This window comes from Mytilus trossulus, chromosome 4 (assembly GCF_036588685.1).
Source record: "Mytilus trossulus isolate FHL-02 chromosome 4, PNRI_Mtr1.1.1.hap1, whole genome shotgun sequence".
In the NCBI taxonomy this organism is placed as follows: domain Eukaryota; kingdom Metazoa; phylum Mollusca; class Bivalvia; order Mytilida; family Mytilidae; genus Mytilus; species Mytilus trossulus.
Window position 1 is genome coordinate 80,921,887 of NC_086376.1, and position 17,334 is coordinate 80,939,220.

The 17,334-nt window shown below is 32.4% G+C and overlaps 2 protein-coding genes across 2 annotated transcripts in view; one reads left to right on the forward strand and one right to left on the reverse strand.

Annotated features, from left to right (window-relative positions):
- Positions 1-1,550: 1,550 nt before the first annotated feature.
- Positions 1,551-15,130, reverse strand: LOC134716102 (H/ACA ribonucleoprotein complex subunit 2-like protein). Its single transcript, XM_063578875.1, has 4 exons — positions 14,873-15,130; positions 6,983-7,052; positions 5,986-6,091; positions 1,551-1,953 (listed from the first exon to the last, which is right to left on the reverse strand). Exons 1-4 carry the CDS (start codon positions 15,039-15,041, stop codon positions 1,825-1,827), a joined length of 474 nt encoding a protein of 157 aa, XP_063434945.1. The 5' UTR covers positions 15,042-15,130; the 3' UTR covers positions 1,551-1,824.
- A 37-nt stretch (positions 15,131-15,167) lies between these two features.
- Positions 15,168-17,334, forward strand: part of LOC134716103 (ADAM 17-like protease) — a 34,187-nt gene continuing 32,020 nt past the window's right edge. Inside the window, exon 1 of the mRNA XM_063578876.1 lies at positions 15,168-15,284. Within this exon, the coding sequence (XP_063434946.1) occupies positions 15,227-15,284 (58 nt within the window). The 5' untranslated portion in view covers positions 15,168-15,226. The remainder of the gene's footprint in view (positions 15,285-17,334) is intronic.

Genomic DNA, 17,334 nt, shown 5'->3' on the forward strand with positions numbered 1-17,334 from the left:
TTGCATATATTTTCATTTGCAATAACATGTATTTGCTTCTTGCAAATAAAGTATTAATTCATTCATTATGAGCAAATGAGCAAAGCCCATACAACAGTGTCAGATATGAATGGCCCCAGAAATGATAAATGTAAAACAATTCAAACCAGTAAGCTGATGGCCTAAGTTATGTACAAAATAATGAATGAAAATCAAATATGAAACACAGCAATCCAACAAACAACCACCACTGAATTACATGCTTCTGACTTGGGATGGACACAGTTTCATGTAGATGACTGGAATTTGGTCCACCAATTCAAGGGAGTTATATTCAATGAAAGAAAATTTTTAACCATTTTTGTGGATATTAGAGTGGTTAGAAACTGTATAATTCAAAAGTCAACATGATGGATATTGCCTGTTGTCTCCTCATAGTTGTAAGCCTTGACTGACTTTTATGTTTTTTTATGGAAACTACAGTAGATGCTAGGAGTAAAAATTTTTTAAATAGCCAAAATTATCAGCTTAAAGGCATACGATACAGTTACAGGGGAGGTAATGACATTGCTAACGTAAAATGTTATTTTCGCGACGTCAAACTGTGACATATCGGGAAAAGATGCATTTTTCGACTGATTTTTATCATTCAAACTGATTTAATTTGAAAACAAGTTCATAGACCCCTATTTTTCAAAACAGCAATTTGTTTCATTTTACAGGGAGATTATGTGACCCAAATTTTATAAAACTGTAAATAGAGGATTTTTTTTAATTTTGATAAACATGCAGCAAAAAATGACGTATTTTCCTCAATTCATGAACATTTGATAAATATGAGTTATTTCTGAATAAAAAATGCATAATTTTTTAGGATACTTATAAAATATAGAAATTACCGATTATTTAACAAAAAACAATTTGTGTTTATCTTTTATAACAAAAAAGTTATGTCTTTCTTTCGAAAAAGAAATTACGGCCTTAAATCTGAATTTTGAGCAAATATACAAAATTTCTACCTCATTTTACTCAAAAAGTAGCACATGAAGGTATATTTTTTATTACATATTTGATTTAATCAGGTACAAAATTGCCTATATGCAAATTTTCACGAACTTGTAAATACAGAATCAAAACTGTATCGTATGCCCTTAACAAGATCTACATGAAATTGCCAGACAGCTCCTTAAAAAATGTATTCCCTTATTTATCTTTTAGTTCACAGCTGGTTGAAAAGGTTCACAGTAAAGTTTGTTTCTATGATACTATCAGCAATTCATGTACATTTGGTGAATGGAATGATTGTAAGGTGTGCATGTCTGTCTTACAGCTATCTGACATTGGCCATGTTTTCATGGTTCATTGGCAAATAAAAATATTGTATGAAATCTAATTTGTTTTGAATATGTTGCATGTCTATCATTGTAGAATTTTTGTTCTACTCTAGAAGTCTTTTTTTGATATTTTTGTTGTTGTGATGCTGTCACACTGACCTTTACCTTACATCGCCTTTCATTCATATCTACATATGGACATAATGACTTTGGGTTCAAACTGAAAGTCTGCATCTAATATCTTACGTTTATTATAAAACAAAAATAATCATAAATGTAACAAATGTTCATTGATTCCTATTAATGTCATTTAAAACACATATTTCTCAAAACAATACATAAATTTGCAAGTTACAGATCTTTTATTAAACACTTGATTTTCAATTTTTTAAATCTGTATTATTCATATAACAGTCCATCATTATTCCTAATGGCATTGCACTGCAAAATTAGGTTGTCTTTCTAAATTTTGAAACTTTCTTCATTAAAACCTGTTAAAGTTTGTTATCGTTCATCCAATGGGAAGTGGGAGTTCTTTCACTTGTTCATAACATTCATCATACAATTGTCGATACTCATCATTTGGTTTAATCATCACCATACAAGTCTGTCTCTTTGAACCACATGCTGTTCCTAAATCCTAAAATAAAATAAAATAAATACATATTAATTTTAAGTTTTGGAAAATTTAACATTTATAGATTTGAGATAATGTACACCGTAATATGAAAAATATACAAGTTAGAACCGGTTCATATTAAAAGGTAAGTTTTAGTTATAACCATCTTCTGAATAAATAGGCAGCAAGACATCGCGTCAACAGCAGCATATTTGACAATATGAACAAGCTGATCTAGTATATATTCAAACAAATCATATAGACAACATAGAGATTTTTTAGCCCCATTGACACCATTTAGCTCACAAAACAAGATTACTATATAATATATATATATTCATCTGAGGACAAGAATTATAAAATGTTGCATAGATCTCTGAAGTCTTTTAAAAATTTAGTCATCTACATAATATTTATTCATATATTCTTGACCTACTTTTTATTTAAGAAGTATAACATTACACCTTTTTTTATCAAAGATGTATAGTGTGCTCAATGGAAAACTATGACAGGTGACAAATGCATAGCAAATGTGAAAAGGAGAAGGAATGGATAGACTATCCACAATACTAAATCAAATATTTGGTATTTAAATTCAGAAAAAAAAAAAAAATTAGTATCTAATTCACTATTAATCAATACTGCATACAAATGAAAAGTACAAATTTAAAAATAATTATTCAAATTTTGGACAAATGTTTGAATACAGATTAAATTCATGTATCTTTTTAAATATTATGAAATACATGCCCACTATTGTAAATTTAATAATGGGGCTTCAGTAGGGTGACAATAAACTTGTATCTCATTTCACAAGTATTATCATATATTTATACATATATGTCATCAGATTGAGTTTAACTAGAAAGACTGGCATGAAAATGTGAATGAGTGTGTTAAAATTTTGTAATGCCCAAAAGTGCCCTGTGAGGCTGTGATTAGAAAATAAAGAATCTTAATTTGATTTTTTTTACCTTTTCTAATGATTAAACCAGAAATGGCTTACTTTCTTCCTAAACTTATGAAAAAAAAATTGGTGTTTTAGGGATCAATTTAAAACAAGATATTTTCGTACACCAGACATATTTCTTATCTGTTCACTTTTTTGTATAATATAATTTATAGTACCATGTAAAAGAAAGGAAAAAGAAAAATGACAAAGTATGATTTAAAGGAAAAACTAAAATATCAAATATAAGACACAAGACAGGATCAACTGTGCTACATAGAGTTAATTCATTATTATTCATGGGATACCAATTTTCATAGATTCTTTTGAAACTACAAATCTAAAAGTTCCACAAAGTACAACTTCCTTTGACTTTAGCAAAACAACATTTTTTTTTAAATCCACAAAAATAAGTTAATCCATTGTAATTTGTAGTTTCTTTAGTTTATGAACCTATTAATATTTTAAGGGAAAAGTCTTCATTTGAGCATACCTGATAAATACAGAGCCCTTTTAAATTACATTTATTCATGATATTTTACAGCCAAAAGTTACTTAACAGGTTACTTAGGCTATATCCATTGAAGGTCTTTGGATAGCAACAATTGACACAGATGATTTAAATATTTATCATATATTTAGTACAAAATACAGCTATTTTGTATATCTAATACAGGTTCCTTTTCCAGTCTGTATCACTTACCCTGTATCGCATACCCCGTATCGCATAGCTAAACCCTGTATCGCATACCTCGTATCGCATGGTAAAACCTGTATCGCATACTTTTTTTTTTTTTTTACATAAAGTCATTTTTTTGTTGTTTTTTTGCTGAAGAAAAATTTTCCTGTAAATGTGTCAATTTTTTAAATGACGTCATTGTTTGGTATATAACGTCACGAACGTCAAGTTTTCATATTGTATGTGACGTCACGAACATCAAGTTTTTACAACATATTTTTGGCACACCAAAATGCAACTATAAAATATACAAAACACTCAAATAAATACAATAATAAACAAAATATTTTCAAAACAACAGATTGTAAGGTAATCCAGGTGCTTTGTATAAATAATTGAGCAGTTTTTTTCAAGCTTTGAAACAAGACAAAAGCAGAAGTGAAGGTAACCCAGTGCTATGGATCAGAAAACAGTTCATATAATATAATACTTCTTTTGGAATATATGATAAAGCGTATAATACATGGCGAAATCCGTATCACATGCCGTATCACCCTCGACCAATATCATCCCTCAGGCCTAAAGGCCCTCGGGCTGATATTGATGTCTCGGGATGATACAATATATGATACGGATTTTGCCATGTATTATTCTCTATATATTGTAAATTTGAATAGGCATTTCACAACACCTACTATGTTCAAAGATAGAGTACGCATTTGAGCTAATGCAGTACTAACGGGTGCCACTAGTGGAGCAGACAAAATATTGTTAAATTTTTTTATGTAAAAATTTTAAAACATGTATAACATCACTGTATTTGTACATTATAATCTACAATTTTATTCAAATTTGTTTTCAAAATACATTAATAAAGATAATTAGAATACAATAAAATGCTATAATTTATTTTCCTATATTCTTTTTTTAAATGAGTGTAGAGGTAATGAATTATTAAATAAATTATTGAAAACCAGCCATTTCAAGGGAAATAATTCAAACTAACAATAGTATTTAATACAAAATCAATAGCAAACATATTGGTTATCTATTTAAAAGTATTTAAAATCAATTCAATTTTACATGAGTAAATGTTTAATAAAGAAGAAGTTTAAATATTTTAATGAAAAGATTTTTACAGGCTAAGTGGTTTTGTTGTCTTTTCTAAGCCTTGATAATTTTTTTACAAAATTGCATCAAGTAATTCATTTATTTGAAAATATTACCCAAGTTGTCATCAGCTAGATAACTACCATAACAACATTTAAGAAACCATTAAAGCATTATAAAATATTTTTATTCTTACATTAATCACATAAAAGTTAGGAAGTGATATCCATGAAAAAATATATATTTTATGTATACACCTTTCTAATGAAAACCAGAATTAAGGAATAATGGATTTATTGTGATAGTAAAAACCACTTTTCTTGCTATTGGCTATATTGTGGCAGCCAGTTTTAATTGCTGGAGTACCAGGAGAGAACCAAAATCTTTTCGTTTTTTTTTTATTGCATTTACTTTCTAGTATAATTTCAATTTTCAAAAGAAACTGTGAGAATAAGCACTTACAGAATATCCTGTATGGAAATTGATCAAGCAAATCATAAATGTATTACATAATTATTGAATAAATGCTGTTGATTGTAAAAACTACATGTTTTATAAACTAGGTTCATGCAGCTTAGGTATTTATATTTCTTAAATTCTGGCAAACTAATGGATATTTTTTGGACTGCAAACTTTTTGTAACTTGTTTCTTTCAGAATAAAATTGAGAATGGAAATGGAGAATGTGTCAAAGAGACAACAACCCGACCAAACTAAAAAACAACAGCAGAAGGTCACCAACACTTGTTAGTTTGCTGATTTTTCACTTTTTTAGGCTATGCAAGTCAATCCTCATCACATAACTATTCTAAACCTGCATTTTACAAATACAAATACTATAGGTACATAGTCCTTAAATTCTTATAAGATAATTGTTTGTACAAATGCTCTCAAATTTACACTGAAATCAATCATCAACTTTTGATTGTTGCAAGTGGAGCAGGAAATGCTTCCCCTCCAGTAGAATTTGAATTCCTTCCAACATGTCCAATAGTGGGGTTGTTTTAGGAGGAGAAAAAGTTGTGTTTTGTGTTTCTTGCATAGTTTCTGTGTTATTATATTTCCAGCGGTTGTATAGTTTCCGTTAGTCATCATTTTGTCTAACCTTTGTCTTGAAAGAAAAAAACTTTTAAAACATTTCATTTCAAATCCTAAATTTGGTAAATGTTTTAGATAATGTAGAAAATTTTCATGTACACATGTACTGATATTTATTTTATATTTTTGAGAGAGACATGTACCAATACATCATGGTATGATGCATAATATGTAGCATTCAAAATTTCAAACAACTGTCAACATTGATGTAGTCATACCTCTTTTGATGGTGTGTAACAGTATGGTAGTCCCTCCTCTTCACAAACCAAAGGCATGTGACATATAACATCAACTGGGCTTACATCACCAGCTAATATTACAATCCTAGTTAAAAAGAAAATCTCATTAGTCATGTGTTAATTAAGAAACAATTCATGGCAGTGGCTGCCATGAATTATTTCAATTTTAATACAGGTAGAACAAAGTTTGCCGTGAATGCCATATACATACAATACTGTTTTTGGCTGTTGCTTTTTACCCAATTTGTTAGTATTAGTAATATTAAATAGTTCAATGATTATTATTTTTTAATCATATTTTTTTTTTTTGCCATGCCAAGACAATATCATTATTTTGCTGTAGAATAGAGATAAATATATTGTATCTGAATCTTGGCCTTTGTAAACCATGTAAACTTGGGATTTTGATGTAAAAAATTGAGAATATCTGGCAGTAAAAATAAGTTAAACGTAACGCTGAACAACTGTTTTGGGGTATTTCTGCGTTTGCGCTAATGATAGAGATATTGTGATTATACTGGTTGACGATAATAGGACGTCATATGAGAATATGTGTTGTCCAATGTGTTAAAGGGAATGTGTGAGTAAATAACAAATTCTGATCAGTCAGCAAAATGATATTTGTCTACATTCTTAGGCCTATCCACTAAAATTATTTATGTCCTGTTGCCCCACTGTGCCTAAATTTGAGTACTAACTCTCAATTTTCTTTACTTTTGGCAGATAACCTATATTCTGGTTATAACCTTACAAATAGATACCTACAACATTAATCAGTATTCAGTAATACATGTTAGGCACAGATGCTTTGATTCCGGTCAGAAACCCAGGTGAAACGGGTAATGTTAGAAATTCCCGGGACCCGCCGGGTAAAGAAAAACTCCCGGGTGAGAGGTGAAAATAACGGGTGAGTTGACAGGTATGAAAACTTCCTACATCATATACATGTACTTTTTATGAAGTCAGATGTACTCACCCCTTTTCTCCTTTTCTAATAAATTTTTGCACTTCTCTCACACCTTTTCTTAATTGTTTCTGTTTTGAAGCTAAAAAAATAAATTAAAGTACATGAATGAAATATTCACATCAAACCTCTGTGTAACAGCAACATTTTGAACATACAAAACTAAAGCTAGCAGCTAACTGAAAATTTTCACTATGTCAAATTGCATTGAGAGAGCCGTGGTGTAGTGGTTAGTGCATCGGAAAGGGACGATAAATGGCTGACCCGTGTTAAGAGAGAGCCACATCTCTTGCACGTTAAAGACACCCTTGTAGATTTCGAAAAAGAGTAGACTAATGCTGCTACAAGGCAGCACTCGCACCCGCAAAGTGGAAAGGGATTAATATAAGTTGCAAAACTTGTTTCCCAATCCACTATAAATAAATATGTTTAAACTAATTGCATTAACTTTTGTTGTGACAAAGTTTATTTTCCAGCATGGGAACCTTCACACCATGTAATACAGGACAATTAAAACTTCTGCATATAAATAAAAGAAAGTGAGAAATTTTCATATCAAATTTAAGTTGTAATCATCTACTGCCAGTCTTCCAACATGACAGTTTAGTATGTACTCAGGGTAGATAATTTGTGGGGGGTCTCATTGGGGTGTTCTGATCCCGGATCCCGCTTACTGTTTTGTCAGATTCCTGTATTTTGCTTGCACTATGTACGTTAGTCCGAGATTACTCTAACGTCCAAAAGCTGTTTTGCCAGACAAGCTGGGGCTGTGGGACAGCTGTTGGACGTCAGAGTAATCTCGGACTATATGTACGTAAGCAGTTCTCATTTTTTTGTAATTTTCTGTATCCGGCTAGAATCCATTTCCCTTTTTCACAGCAAATTTATTTTACTTTCAAATGTCACACTTACAAAAAATTGGCAATCCCACTTCAAGCTTAGTAGACCCCAATGAGACCCATTTTGTGAGGTGACTGGTGAGAGGATTTTTGATTTTACCGTTTTCCATTAAGTGGGGCCAGTTGGCAGGAGTAATATTAAAGGGATTTAACACATTTCACAAGTGGGGCGATTAAAAAAAAATGAGGCGATTAGGTGTGGTGCGAATTGGCAGTGGGGCGATAAGATGCGGGGCCCATTGCCAATGCCGGCAATTGGTCGATTTGTCATGGATTCTGAGAGGGGCAGGACCTAAAATGGGACATCAAATCTGGTTTTAAATCTCGGAATTTCGAAAATTAACACTTTCGGTATCCCCGATTTCTCTACTTGAATCCCCCCCCTTTTCCACATGAATTTTAATCCTGAGAAGTGTTATGTAATTCATATTTCTAAAAAAAGTAAACCTTCCACTTTTGATTATATATTGCACAATCATTTTTAGAAGCAGTAAAAGACAGTAAATATTTAGGTGTAACTATAAGCCATGATCTTGATTGGGGAACACATATAAACAATATTACTTGTAAGGCAAATAAAACCTTAGGTTTTCTTCGTAGGAACTTAAAAAAATCACTTGTCCGTCCGGTCGTCGAATACTCTTCCCCTGTCTGGGATCCATACAAAACACAACACATCACTCAGGTTGAGCAGGTACAGCGTAAGGCAGCCAGGTTTGTCTTCAATGATTATAAAGACAGATCACCTGGAGCAGTTTCAAATTTAATAAAATCATTGGAATGGGAAAATTTAGAAATAAGAAGGAAAAAGGCTAGATTAACTATGCTGTATAAAATAAATTGGGGGTTAGTTGAAGTTCCTAAGGACAACTTAACAATATCTGATAGACGCACTAGGGGGAAACATAAATTTAGGCAAATATCAACAAATACAGATTTCTATAAATTTTCATTTTATCCTCGCACTATTTCGGACTGGAATTCACTACCTGAAGCAATAGGTATGTCTGACACCCTGGAATCCTTCAAAAGTGGCATATCCACTCTTAGTCCAAGATTACTCTGACGTCTGTCGGCTGTTTTGCCAGACAAGCTGGGGCCGTGGGACGTCAGAGCTTGTCCCATATCAAAAAGTGGATATTTGCCCACCCAAAATAGATGCGCTACTTTGTCGCTTCTGGAGCCGACTGGGGGCCTTGGAATTTTATAAATCGGGCATCAGTCTCTTCATTTTTCATTTATCTCTTCATTTATGTAAGTTTCACCTACCTGCCAACCTTTATTTTTCTATATTTTAACAGTTTTCATAGTGACCCCCCCCCCCCCCCCCCCCCCCCCATTTCAGCATTTTCACTATCATTTTCAAATATTATCACGTGACCACGAGAAAACAGGGCAAATGACCATAATGTAACACCTCGTTCATTTACGATGCACCTGCCGAAAGATCCGAGAGCTTCCGATCGTTTTCGTGGTCGGAACTAAATGCTGATTACCGAAAAACGTGGTTGCTTCTAGATGTTAATCATCGATCTCCTAGGCCACCCTTAAAAAATTGTTTGTTTGGCATTGCCGACTCACACCATCAGCAGTTGGGTAGGTAGGTAGGGATTTTTTTTTTTATTACATTTAAAAACTATATATATTGCAACCATAATCATTTTGACTCTAGATCACAGCCAAAAGCAGTGCAGCATTTTGCAGTTGTGCGCACAAACTGATGGTTTCTTTGATAGGGGTTAATGTCACATTCTACAACATATGGGTAATTTCATGTCAGACGTTCAGTGTTTTTGGAGGAGTAAACCAAAGTACCCAGCAGAAACAGATCTGTGGTAGGGAACTGACATTAACCATATAACATGTTAGACATGAAAATTGAATCTTAATTGTGGGACTGTCTATTGAACAGAGGCTTAATGTCACATCTTGAAGTTGCCTTCAGTTTGGTAAACTTGTCATATCTTAATCAGTTCGACCACAACAGCTCCCTGTACAAATAGATGATTTAAGCTTTGATTCATTGTTTGCTTGTTTGATGGGATTTAAAATTAACTTTCTACACCATATTGGCAAGTTCATGACAATCAGTTTATTAGTGGATGAAAGTGTAGTGCACAGAGGAATAAATGTCTTAACAATCTAACCTTAATTTTGTGGTTGCAAACTTATACCTAGAGGTGATAGACTAGCATTGATATATATGTAATTGTTGAACTAGAAAACAATCTAAGCCACTGCAGCCCCTGATCAGCTTTTGAGGATAGCAAAATATTACAAATTTAGGTTGGCACAAGAACAGACATGAATGCCAGACAATATTCATAAATATGTTTCTGTCAGATATCTTTTCTGTTTTAAGAATTATCTTATCCATGTTAAGAAAAGAGGGGTTGGGTTTTAAGTTTGTGATACACACAAGAGGATAGTCTTTAAAATATGTATGTTTTGTACCAGGCATTCCTCTACAGGTACAAAACTACTATAAACCTGTAAATCTGGGACCATACATGTATTGGTCTTTTAGCTTTGGTGCTTTCATGCAGCACAGTCACCTGAAGATTTCATAATCAGAGCAAAAAAATGGGGGAAATAGAATATTTTTAGTACATGTAGTATTAATTATAATTATAGCGAAAAAATGGGGGAAATAAAATATTTTTAGTACTAAGTATTCTACATGTACATAATAATTAATACTAAGTAAAAATATTTTATTTTCCCTATTTTGTTAGCTATAATTAAATCTTCAGGCGACTCAGTGTGCATGCAAGTACACCTTTCAGCCGTCAAGCCAAGGCATCATTTTGAATAGATATAAGAAGATGTGGTATGAGTGCCAAAGAGGCAACTCTCTATCCAAGTCACAATTTGTAAAAGTAAATAATTTATAGGTCAAATAATCGCGGCATTGTTTTGGAATTTATATGGCAACATGCTTTGTTATCTGGTTCAAGAAAAATGATAGATTTCACATATTTATTCAAGAGATCTTTCAAAGGTTAAAGCTACAGATGTTTGTTCTGTCATGTCTTGGTGAAAAGCTTCTATCCCATGAAGTGGGGATGCAAAGCAGACACCAACAATAGTGTCACTGTCTGCTTTACCAAAGACGACATTTGAGTTCTCTACAAGGCCTGTTCCATGTAAAGATTAGGTGAACATCTTATGTTTTAATAAAACACCCCTCTCCCTTGAATGGAGCATTAGGGGATACAGACTTTTTTCTAATCTATGTCATTCAAGCGCTTGCTCTGAATACAGTGTACATCAAGCACTTTAAAGATTATGATTTGAAATAAGTAAAGCCTGGAAACAAACTCCGCGGATATGATCAAAATTCCGGGAATTTTCCGATTTTTTAAATAAAAAAAATACGAATTTTGAAACACCAATAAAATTATTCGGGCGGCAAGATTTTCAGTGGGTCGGGCGGCAATGCCAAACAAATGAAATTTTATTTTAGGCCCTATAAAGGAGGTAAAAAAATATAAATATTTGCATATTTGAGTCTCGAGGCCACGAACTCTCTCGTAACTTGACGTCCATATTTGAAAGTGAAAGTGAAAATGCTGAAATGGAGGGGTCACTTTGAAAACTGTTAAAATATAGGAAAATAAAGGTTGGCAGGTACAGTACAGGTAGGGACTTATTTTTATGGAAGCCTTAATCCGTCTAGATGTCAGACTGGTCGGACAGTTGTCCCAGAGTAATAAACACCTGCTGTGCAATATCCAAGTGGAAGGTCGTAAATCAATCTGTACCAGCTTGATTAGAATTAAATTTTACCTGTACAGATATAATTGTATTTATGGAGAATAGATAAATGTAAAATATTGTTTTGTATTCAAAGAGAAAGAATTGAAATTAAAATTAAATATAAGAATTTAAATTAAAAATTAAATATTTAGAATTAAAATTAAAATTAAATATCATGAATGTGGGATTTTTTTTTTATAATTTGAAAATGAAATAAAGACGATTTTTAACAATATATTGTGTTGCCAATTATTATAATAGTTTTGTGCCAATAAACTATTTTGTATTTGCATTTGTATTTGTAAACCGTAAATATTTCATCTAATTCAAAATAATAAGCCTAATAACAACCAAGACTGTTTTCAATCGAAGTTTAAATCAAATTGTTGAGACATCAATCCCGTAAATTATACGAGTTTTCATTGATGATTATATTATTTCCCCCTTTTAACGTCCTGTTCCTTTATATGTTATTATTAGAAACACAATTTTAAGTATAAGGCCAACATATCGTATTTATAAAATATGTATAGGCATTGTGAATAAAGTAATTTTCCTTTTGATACAACTTTCCCCGTCGGAGCCTCTACATCAATTCACACCCGTCAATCATTTCTCGCAAGTAAAACATTTTGGTCAGACAGATCACTCGTGCTTTCTATTTTGACATATTTCCCGTTAATCTCTTTGAAAGTCAAACAATTGTTTTTTTTAAATACAATATTTATAACGCCGTGATCATATTTCGATTCCTATTTTTTATTTAACAAAAAAATGTTGACAATCGAGATATTGCCTTTCTATTTTCATGTCTCAGTCGACTCTTTTATGAAAATCGCCGGTGTTTTTATTATAAATATATTTTACGAATCGATACACGATAATCAAAATTTAACCGTATATAGTTTATTGAATAAATGCACATTTATACCCCAATGGGGTTGAAGGCTAATCGTACTATTCATGATCAGCTGTCTTTACTTTTTCGTCAGTCGTACAAGTTTCTAGTCATTCTATAGCTCGCGGAGTCCGTAAGAATTTTTAAATCGATGTTGTCCGAAGTTTAAAGGAGTTCTCCAAAGTAGAATATTTAAATGGGAATCCGGGAAATGACTGATACAAATAAAACAAAAAATAGTTAAAGAAGACTAAATCTTGTTTTGATTTTACAAGTATGTAAATCGATTAAATTTCTATTTTGGTCAATCGATCAAGAGCCTCAAAACTAACGCACAATACTGTCAATCATTCCACATCAAATTTAATCATGAATGGATTTTCCTACAGTCGTTCAGTAAGGTCACCTGAGTTTACTGTTACGACATTTCCCGCCATATAAGAATCTCGTGCAGTGGACAAAATTGATCTTTAACATCTTTTATTAGCATTCAATAATATTGTGAGTGGAGTCAAGTTAAAGTTCAACCACGTGCACACGCCGTTGATCACTAATATGTTTATTATGGAATTATCTTTTCACGGCAAATTTTTCTTAACAAATTGCTGTTAAAAATATATAACATACAAGTTTCCTTTTTTACATGGATTGTGCGTAAATTAATATTACGCAATTAATTTAAGTTCGGAAACTGGGAATTCTTTTTTTCGCGATGTCGGGATTTTGATTTATTTAAATTCGGGACCTTGGGACTTCGTGTTTTTAAGCCCGGGATTTCGAGATCCGGACCCTATTTACCCCCTACCCCCCAATGCAGATCAATTATATAAATTTAGCATAATGAACAAACACGGAAATCTTAAAATAAACTTATGTCCGGGAAGAATCAATATCTTCTTCTAGTGTTATTATTTGCGTTATATTTTATTGATACATCTCCAACTTTGAAGTTTCGGACAATAAATTGTTTACAGTAAAACTACAAAGAATCAGCAAGCTACTAAATAATATACAAGTATTGCTCACTGTAATTATTTTTTATATCTCCGAACTGACCCAACACAGACTGAAAATTAAATACATATTATAGAATTATTTTGCATGTGGCCGTGTCAAACTAACCCTGGAGACAGCATTCTGCTAATGGATTTACGAGTAAAACAAAAATAACCGTGCTTCCAGAAATAGAATACATGTAAAAATATTTATGTTTGAAATTTTATGCAAACAAATAAGAAACAGATACACAAAAAAACAAAAAATAAACAACAAAGAACATAGAACAAAAATAATTTTGAGGAACAAATTAGAAAATAAATAGCAGTTGAAATATAAAAACCATAATTAAAAAAATAGGCTATTTTTATTAAAACAAAGTTTTCTCCAATACTTCACCTGTAAAAATATTTTATGTCAAAAACGATGTAATCAATAAAGTGACTGAGAGGTTAAAATTACAGGTAACCTGATTCTGAAATCAGTGAACCGTAATTCTAGCAGCACGGATAAAGATGAAAGGACAAATATATTGCCAATCACACCTGGATTTGTTGATTAATGACCATACTACCTACCATAAAAATGTCCGATTATTCATATCCGACTAGACGGATTAAGACATCCATAAAAATAAGTCCCTACCCGTACTGTAGGTGAAACTTACATAAATGAAGAGATAAATGAAAAATGAAGAGACTGATGCCCGATTTATAAAATTCCAAGGCCCCCAGTCGGCTCCAGAAGCGACAAAGTAGCGCATCTATTTTGGGTGGGCAAATATCCACTTTTTGATATGGGACAAGCTCTGACGTCCCACGGCCCCAGCTTGTCTGGCAAAACAGCTGTCGGACGTCAGAGTAATCTCGGACTAATCTAGTCCAAATAATTATGACGTCTTGAAAGGCTATTATAATTTTTTTCTTTGACGCCTTACTTCGCGTCAGAGAAAAAAATTATAATAGCCTTTCAAGACGTCATAATTATTTGGACTAGGACTAATCCACTCTAACATTTGAAGGATCCACAGCAACTTATTAAACTCTAAAGCCACTGTACATAATGTATATTTGTTATTGATAACGATTTTTCTTTGTTATATTATTTTTAAATTAAGTCCATATGTACATAGCACACAAGTTCCGGGAAGTTTTACACTCCTACCTAGGAGTCTACTCCCGTATTCGGAAGAAGAAGAAGATGCAGCCACTTTTGTCCATTTATTATGATGAACCATTAGAAGGCATTACCATACAAATAATTTTATTAAAGAAAGTTCAATTATGAACATAAGTCAATAAGCATAGATATAACAGAGAATAGCATATTTTAAACAATCTCATTATCTACCTTTCTTTACAGCTTTGTAAATTCTTTTGGTCAATTTCCTTGGCGCTAACGGCTGGGAAATAGAACTCTGGTACTTGATTTTCTCTTGCCATATTTCTTTACTGTCACCTCCATCCCCTGCTTCGTCCTCTACCTCAGATCTTCGCTTTTCTTTGCTTGATTTTCCCATTTTAGAGCGTGCTTTTTAGAGTTTGTTTTGTATTTTTGGTCTCTCCACGTGCTAAACTGATAAAAATAGCTTTTAACTTTGATGAAAAAACTGGTATCTAAAACCACACGGGCGATCCAGACTATGAACTGGTTTCTTTACACCACACGAAATTGTATACAAGGTACCAGATAACATAGGCTGTGATGGAAAAACTACTTTCGGTTATCATTATTTCTTCTTTTTGTGTATTTTCAAATAGAGGTAATATTGGAAATATACATAACTACATTTCGTCCATCCTGTAAAGAAGTTTTTTCAGAAAAACAACTACCCATGTCGGTAATGTCCATAAAAGATATAAAAGGTTCCAACTTTCAAAATCTCCAAAATTTTGGGAGGGTTCTTCTTCTTCTATCCTTTTACTGGAAAGACTCTGGTGCAGGGGCGTTGAATATTCCCGAACATAGCGCTATCGTGTACATACATGCAAATGGAAAAGTGAAACGGATTGTTGTTTGACGTCAATAGTTCAAGCAGGACAGGTTCTTGGCGAAATAGTGATGAGGTGTACATGGTGTATGGTTCTAGAGTTATGCCCTGCCTATTTACAATGAATTCTAGTCAAATCTGCACCTGGTTAAATCGGCATCCGGTCAAATCGGCACTCAGTATAGTCAAATCGGCACCTAGTCAAATTGGCACCTGGTTAAATCTGCACTTTATATAGTCAATTCGGCACCCATGTTTTAGATTTGTTTTATATACATATTTTAACAGTAATTTAAGCAAAAACAGTAAAAATAAGGAAGGGGTTGTCCAGAAATATTCACTTAATTTTATTCACATTTTTGGGCGTGGATGTATACATATTTTTCTCTTAACTAAATGTGTATTTTAGTTATATATACAATGATCAAGAATTTGTATAGTTTTCACCATACAAATCCTTGCAATGATATATGAGGTACGGTACATGATATTTTTTATGCACTTTTTAACAGTTAAACATTTTGCAGGATTGTTGGTTTAATGCTCACGGTTTAAACTCTCCTGAAAAAACACCTTGAATTGCTAATTATTTTGCATGAAAGATTGAATTATTGATAGGGACACATAGTTTTCCATTTTATAATTATCTCATTGTTAAACATTAGCTTGTGTAAGGGCTTCTTTGTTTCTTATGAAGTTTTTGAAGAATAAAACATTAATAAATACTTGTAACACTCTACTGTTGAGTTAAAATCACAAACATATTAACTATGTACTTGATTAAAGTTATCAAAATTAATTGAAAAGAAAACTCATCAAAACATCAGTCATAGAATGTTGGGAAAACTTTAAATAATTAACCTATGTTTTCTAACTGCTTGATGCTTTTTAATGATGTAATGCATGATAAATTCCAAACCCCAAAATAGATCATGAATTTATACATTTTAAAATTATTTATACATATATAGTATTAAATATTTTTGGATGCCAATTTGACTATACTGAGTGCCGTTTTGATCAGGTACCGATTTAACCAGATGCCGATTTGACTTTTTCTATGGGTGCCAATTTGACCAGGTGCCGAGTTGACTTGTATTTTTTACAATAACCTCAGAAGAGATATCACTGATTATATAAAAAAATACCCAAGTTTAGATAGTTTAAATAGAAATGATCTTTTTTCATAGATCATGATTAATGAAGATAGCAGATTTTTATCTATTTTATGTGCATACCTCGATAAAGGCCTGCAACTAAGAAAATCAGAAAATTAGTTAAATACTCTAAAATAAATCAAAATTATCTCCCCTAGACCACTGATCCTTTCTTCATGCATTTGAATTATTATTTTATGTTTCTTTAATCACTCTGGAATGTCATGTCATGTTGTAATTAATGTTATGCTCTTAATGGGCCCTTTCAGGGCTCACGCTACCAGGCGACTTGGGCGAAGAAGTCGCTTTCCCAACCATCACTTCGCTTTCCCCGACCTCCAAAAGCGAAGACAAGTCGCCCTGTTGTTTACGATACTCGCTTTCAGTCACTTCCGTCATCGGACATTTTCAATTTTTACCAAGTTGATGAAACATCAACTTTTTATTGATAATTAAAGAAATTCAGACATAATCGATTCATTATCTTATGAAAAGAGGATGAAGCATTGTTTTTGCAGTGTGTAGCAAGTTATTTAATAAAAAAACAACTTTTTATCACTTCCTGCACTTCCGAAAGTTCCGGTGCTTGTTTAATACTCAAAAACGTACATCAACCTAACTTTCGGCTGCCAAATAAGTTTGATACTTCATTTAAACATGATAAC

Bases quoted from the DNA above. Each gene is read 5' to 3' on its own strand.
- LOC134716102 (XM_063578875.1), bottom strand. From the start codon at position 15,041: ATGGGAAAATCAAGCAAAGAAAAGCGAAGATCTGAGGTAGAGGACGAA. The intron at 6,092-6,982 runs GTGAGTACATCT...CTTTTTAACTAG, and splicing joins ATTAGAAAAGGAGAAAAGGG to GATTGTAATATTAGCTGGTG. The intron at 1,954-5,985 runs GTATGACTACAT...ATTTTATTTTAG, and splicing joins GTTACACACCATCAAAAGAG to GATTTAGGAACAGCATGTGG.